Source organism: Meleagris gallopavo, chromosome 3 (assembly GCF_905368555.1).
Source record: "Meleagris gallopavo chromosome 3, MGAL_WU_HG_1.1, whole genome shotgun sequence".
NCBI classification, from domain to species: domain Eukaryota; kingdom Metazoa; phylum Chordata; class Aves; order Galliformes; family Phasianidae; genus Meleagris; species Meleagris gallopavo.
In genome coordinates this window covers 86,258,640-86,265,389 of record NC_139406.1, presented here as the reverse complement: position 1 = coordinate 86,265,389, position 6,750 = coordinate 86,258,640, and the positions used below count along the sequence as shown (strand labels likewise).

At 51.0% G+C, this 6,750-nt stretch overlaps 1 protein-coding gene across 3 annotated transcripts in view; it reads left to right on the top strand.

Moving 5' to 3' along the window:
- Positions 1-5,061: 5,061 nt before the first annotated feature.
- The window catches only part of KCNQ3 (potassium voltage-gated channel subfamily Q member 3), a 193,262-nt gene continuing 191,573 nt past the window's right edge, over positions 5,062-6,750 (top strand). For all 3 annotated transcript variants that reach the window (XM_085221699.1, XM_085221698.1, XM_085221697.1), the window contains exon 1: positions 5,062-5,694. In XM_085221699.1, coding sequence (XP_085077825.1) covers positions 5,363-5,694 — 332 coding nt within the window. In that variant the 5' untranslated portion in view covers positions 5,062-5,362. The remainder of the gene's footprint in view (positions 5,695-6,750) is intronic.

Genomic DNA, 6,750 nt, shown 5'->3' with positions numbered 1-6,750 from the left:
CAGGGAAATTACCCTAGAAAATGTACAGAGAGGGAAAAAAGGACAGACCTATAAATGCCTTGAGACCAGCACCAGCCCTGCAGCTCCTCAGTCCCTGAGCAGGTGCTAATACAGGCTCTGGTTTTCAGCTGCACCTTGTTGCTGCAGAGAAAAGAAAACAGCTTGAGGCAGCAGCAGCTAATTTCATCAGGCTTATCTGCAGTCTGGGGAAGGAAGAGCTGGCTGTCATAGCTACCTTTTATTTTTCTGCACACCTGTAAGGTTTCATGAGCATCTCTTCCTTGCTTCCATGGGCAATTTCAAGGAGCAGATGTTGATGTCAGTCTCCCCAGTAAGACTTTTGTGTGCTCTTTTGCCTGGCCTGATTTCTTGGAGGTCACACAGAAGGAAGCCAGAAGGTGACATTTTGATCACTTGGACCATCTGCAGATCACAAACTGCAACTCTGGCTTAAACTAGGTCATAGCTTTTTAAAATAAAGATCAAACCTGCAACTATGACTTAAGACCAAGGCTGGGAGTGTTTTGTGCATGACTGCAGGCTGTTCCACTGATGGACTGTTGGGCTTCATTTCGTGTTCATTTAGCAGGCAGGAACAATAGCCACAGCTCATATTTCCTCAATGCTAAGCATTAAAAACCCTAAAAAAAAAGAAAAAAAAAGAAGAAAAAAAAACAACCCCTAAAAAAAAGATATTTAGTTATATTTAACTGTAAGGAAGGAGGAGAAGATGGATGCAAAGAGATGAGAGAAGAAACATGTGAGCATATCTTTGCTGTCAAACACTGAAATTGCGATACGCAAGCTATGCTGAGTGTTAGAACAATTACACTGCAGCGGCACAATGCTGTTTGGGGCAGCAGCCCCAGAAATCAGCCCCCATGGAGCTTCGAGATCTCTTTTATGGCTAGATTGCTCCTACTGCATGAATGAGCTGTGTACCGGTGCTATTCTGTGCTTACAGTCACACTTGTCACTGATCACAGAATGATAGAATCCTTAGACTTGGAAGGGACCTCTGAAGGTCATCAAGTTCAAATCCTCTGCACTGAACAAGGATACCTACAGCTACATCAGGTTGTCCATGGCCCGATCCAGCCTCACCAGTGCTGAGTAGAGGGGGACAATCATCTCCCTGCTCCTGCTGGCCACACTATTTCTAATGCAGGCCAGGATGCCGCTGGCCCTCTTGGCCACCTGGGCACACTGTCGGCTCATGTTCAGCCAAGCATCAACCAACAGCCCCAGGTCTCTTTCCTCATCCAGCCACTCATCCCCAAACCTATAGTGCTGCATGGGTTGTTGTAGCCAAAGTGCAGGATCCGACACTTGGCCTTGCTGAACCTCATCCCATTCACCTCAGCCCAGCAATCCAGCTTATCTAAATCCCTCTGTAGGGCCTCCCCACCCTCAGGCAGATCTACACCTTGGTGTCATCTGCAAACTTACTGAGGGTACACTCAATCCCCTCATCTAGGTCATCAATAAAGATATTAAACAAGATGGGCCCCAGTACCGACCCTTGGGGGGACACCACTTGAAACGGGTTGCCAGCTGGACTTAACTCCATTAACCATTACCCGTTGGGCACGGCCCTCTAGCCAGTTTCTTATCCAAAGGAGTGTATACTTGTCCAGACCACGAGCAGCCATTTTCCCCAGAAGAAGCCTGTGAGCCTTCTCCAGGCTGATCTATAGATGCTTCCAGATGTGGATAGGTACGTTGGTTCATTTTGTGGACATACTGATGGTGAGTTCTAACACTGAAAAGGACCATGAGGTAGGTTGGTAGGTTTGTGTGTGGAGACTTCACTGAAGCCTTTGGAGATGAGAACATGAGAGTGCTTGATGCAACATCTATCAAGGGTTGAGTGGAGGTTGGTGTTAAAAAGCAGCCAAAAATGGGATTAGATCTTTGCACTCTCTGTGAAAAAAGAGATGCCCTGAAACACCGCAAATCTGTTAGAAGGATAGAAAGAGAAGGACAAAAATACTCAACGCCATCAACACAGTGCTGACACTGAAACTGAGATCCCACTTACCTCTGCAGTTAGATATCTTCATCCTCCATGTACTGTGTCTTGCCCTATCTGGGATTGCTAGGTCAGGAGGTCTTCAGCTCAGAGAATGATCTCAATGGTTCTGCTCTTCAGCACCTTTCTCAGAACATGTCCTACTGAAATAGGACATGTCATTTTAATGACAGTTGCAGTCATTCTACGGACAGTTGGACTGTCCTCACACCTGGATATCCCCTTACCCATTTTACTGAGTACTAGTTTCTCGCCCCTTTGCTCATGAGCACTTTTGGCCTGCGCACCAGCAAGGTTTTTACAGAGTAACTGAATTTTCCTGAATCTATATTTGCATTTTTCCTCTTCTAAACATGATCCAGATGTTCCAGATGAAAGTACATGTGAGTCTACTAAAACATAATGTCTGTGTGTGTGGTTTACCAAGCGGTCCTGTGCTTTGTCATTCATAATAATAATTCAGCTGATCTATGAATAAGCCAAGACACAGCAGTGTTATCTTGACCAGCAGATGTCTTGTTTTCCTCTACTTTTAGATTGCCACCTATCTGACTGAACAAAGCTTTCTGACAAAGGCCAGCATGACCCACAGGAGATGTTTATCAGTGATCGCTCCGCACTCCCCCAGCAGAGCCTGTTGCAGCTTTCTGGCTGCATGCTGCAGTTCAGCAGAACCACTTGCTTTTGATTATTACAAAGCCCTCCAGTGTCAGCCAAAGAGGTGGATATCAAACTTGTGTGCAATGAGTGCTGCCAGCAACACATCATAAATAATAGTAATGGAGTGTAATTGCTCATCAAACCAAATCATAGCCTGGAGTGCTCCATCTGTCCATGCTCCCTTTGAAGTTGATGGCGGCTTGTGCCAGCAGGTGTGCAATGGGACTAGGGCAGCAGTGCCATCAATGAGATTTTCTGCAGCACCACTAAAGGATCTGATGCAGAGCCACATGAAACCTCTGGATGTCTTTGCTTTAGCTAACTGCCCTTTGCTAAACTGCTTCCCAGTCAGTATGGATACTTCTGTGCAACAGTTATCCCAGAAGGAGCAGGGAGGGGAAAATTCCTGACTCTAAACAGTGCTGTTTTAAGTTTCAAAAGGAGATGGAAACTCAACCAAACATGGTCCTAATAGCGAATTTGCATTGCGGTAATTTGGAACTTGGAGATGTCTGAGACCCTTTGGAGGATGCCACTGAAAGAAAAACAAAACAAAACAAACAAAACAAAACAGAAGAGCTTTTAATTGGGACAGGAAAGTGTTGTGTCTCTAGCATAAGGCCTACAATAGCCAAACAGGCTGGTGAGTTGCCCATCAGTCACCCATTGCTATCTGACATTGGTACAGCCCTTGGCTAATGAAAATAATTTACTGCGCCCTCATGAAAATAACTCACCGTCCCCATTTCACACTGAACATTCACTGTTGTGGTTCAAAACTGTGATTAACTGGTTGGCCATAAATTTCCTTCCCTTCCCCCTTCGCCTCCCACTTCTCCCCATGTAAAGCTGGGTTAAGGCATAGCGGGTTGTGTGATGTAAGTGCTCTATTCTTCATGCCCCACACATCCTCACTAATGCTGATAGCTCCACTGTGGCTTTGGGAAATATCATCACCATTGTACTGAGATGGAACAGCAGCTGAAGAGAGATAAATGGCACAGTTAGCAGAACTTTCTTACCTCCCATAGCCCTCATTGGTAATATGACTGCAAATGATATTCAGATGATGCCGATAGATGTTAGAGCAGGTGTGAAGAAGTGTGGCCCCTCCATCTCCAGATGTCTTTCCATGTGTTTTCCTTCCAGCTCTGGGAAATAGAAGAATGCCTCTGAGCAGAAATCCTTTGGGAAGCAGTGCGGGAGCTGTTCGAGTAGGTGGCAAATCTGTTTCCCCGTGTGTCTGGAAGGGCTTTTAGGTTTGTTGGCATCTCTTCAGGCAATACCAGAAAAACTCCCCCAGGTGGGGGAGGAGGACTTCTCATGGAAACAACATGCAATCTGCAAGGTTTTGTCTCTTTTATTTAATTATTATTAGCTGTCAAGGAGGAAGGATTAAATTGGACCCTTTATATCCCACCAAGGTGCAGCCATGTGAATACTCAGCTCTGCGGGGAGGTTTTCACAGATCAGCTTTAAGAGAAAAAGGGGATTCTGCTGCGGTGTTGTGGCAGAAATCCCAGGGCAACAGGGCTGCAGGGAGCACAAAGCAGATACTGGCTTCCTTGCAGCCAAGAAACCGAAAGAGCTGACGATCCCATCCCTTGTGGATTTGGGTCCTGCTACTGATGTCTCAGAGCAGGGGCTGTAGCTGTGCACGGCTCTGCTCCCACACAGAGCCATTCACTTTGGCTGCTTTGAGGACGGCAGCCCGTGTTACGGTAGTAGGACCAGCATCCACCGCAGGAGAGCCGTGCCGAAACCCGAAGCCTTGCGCGGCTGGAGGATGCACGGCCGCGCTGCCCCCAAGACCCTTCCCCGGGTGGAAGCTCGTCTCGTCTCCGAGCGAGCCGCATCGGCGAGGCAGAGCCCGCAGCCTCCTCTCCCGGCATCCTTCATCCCCATCCTCCCTCCTTCCTGCTCCGGCGGCGAAAGCAAACCCCCGCGGGGGGCCGGGGATGCCCTTCCCTTTCCCTCCCTCCCCTCCAGCCGCAGCGAGGCGGGGTGGGCTGTGATGCTGCGGGGGTTCCCCGGGTGTTCGGAGGGGGCTCCCCTCCCGCCGGCTGCCGGGATCTCCCCGCTCGGCGGCCCCGGCAGGGGGCTGGCAGCCGGGGGTGGGAGGGGGGGAGGGGACGATAGGGACAGCCCCGCGGCCCCACGCAGCCGACTACAGACACCCGGGGCTGGGGGAGCGGGGGGCGGGCGCCGGGCTATTTGCTGCCTGCATACAATGGGCCACTCCCTAACGTGAGGGCTCGGGGAAAGGGGGGGTGAGGGGGGGTGGGGGGGGAGAAGGCAGGAGCTGGGAGGAGGAGGAGGAAGAGGAGGCGGGGGGGTGGAGGGGGGAGGAAGGGGCTCGGGCATCGGGCTGGTAAATAAACTCCGCGATGATTTCCCTGCCTTGCGCCGGCCCAGGTGCTGCTGCCCGCCGGTGGGGATGACCTGAGGGGGATGTGACTGCCTCCCCCCACCCCATTTGCTACCCCCCTTTCCCCCCGTATTATAAGTATATATATATATATATATATATACTCCCATGTATATATATATATAAATCCGTAAAGAAATCCTTGTCGGGGGGGGAGGGGCGGGGAGCTCAGATCATGGCCTTGGGGCTCCCGGGGCTGCCGCCGCCGATCTGCAGCTCGCCTCCGGGGCCCGGCGCCCACCATGGGGCTGAAGGCGCGGCGCGGCGCGGCGGGCGGTAGCGGGGCCGGAGGGGCGGCGGAGGGGCGGCGGGCTGCGAGCGGCGGCGGAGGGGACCCCGAGCAGGGCTCGCTCGCCCTGGGCTCCGGAGCCGATCGCGACGGGACGCTGCTGCTGGAAGGCGGTGGGAAGGAGGAGGGCGGCAAGCGGAGCCCTCCGGGGTTGGGGCTGTTGGCTAAGACCCCCTTGAGCCGCCCGGTGAAGAGGAACCACGCCAAGTATCGGCGGATCCAAACTTTGATCTACGACGCCCTGGAACGACCCCGAGGCTGGGCGCTGCTCTACCACGGCTTCGTGTGAGTAACGCGGAGCGGGGCTGCCCGGGGGGATCCGCCGTTTTGCTTTATCATTCCCGACCGGGGGACTTTTGTGATTCCGACTCGCTCCCAGCAGCGGGGGGGACGGCAAGGAGCTTATTATGGGATGTGCTGATGTTTATTTATTTATTTTTTCTTTTATTATTTTAATGTTTTCCTATCATCGGGTGTTCCAAAATGAGCATCTCGTAAGGCTCGGGCTCCCTCTGGCATGTCCCCCGCGTCGCTGTGCTCAAACGTGTGCCTCTTACACCCGGCTATAGGGACCGAGCTGTGAGCAGCTTTAAGGCGCAGAGTGCTTAAGGGGACACTGCCGGCTTCAGTTCAGCGTAGAGCATTACATGTGGATGAAGTCGGTTTTCTAAACCCCGGGTGAACCGGCTCTTAAAAAGTGTCAGATGAAATCCGTGGAGTTTTGGTCCGGTAAGCATCACCCTATGGTACACGAAACCCGAGCATTGCAGCACTGTCCGCCAGGAAGTTAAGCCGACCGCCAGCAAACAGGGATGGAGCAAACTCATCTTCTGGCCCAAAGGGGATGAGTCAGGCACTGCTGTTTTGCCTTCCTAAAAAATCGGGTCCCTTAAGCTTTCATAAAAATATAGGAAAATAAGTCTGCTTACAGCACGCGGTGTATTTGGCAGTCCAATTCATATTAAAGTGTTCTTTAGTGTTGTGAACGTGTGTGAAAACCCAAGGGACTATCAGTGGTCAGAGTGGTATTGCTGTTCTTTAAGGCTGTAACATACACAGGGTTCTATGTAATAGAGGGTTTAACTGTGATTTCTGAAATTGGTTTGTTTGCCAAAGACAAACAAAGTGCTGTAGGCTGTATGGGCTGGGAGCCTGGAGCTAGATCTGTAAAAGCCCTCCTCACTGGTGCTGTCTCGCATTTGCAAATAAACACCTTGAGTACAGGGCTGGGATTTTACCTTCAGGCAAATTTCTCGTGGATGTTTGCAGGGATTTAGCCCCGGGCAAGGAGCAAAAGGCAGCACTACTGATGTGCTGCTATGTACCACTCACCTATTGCTG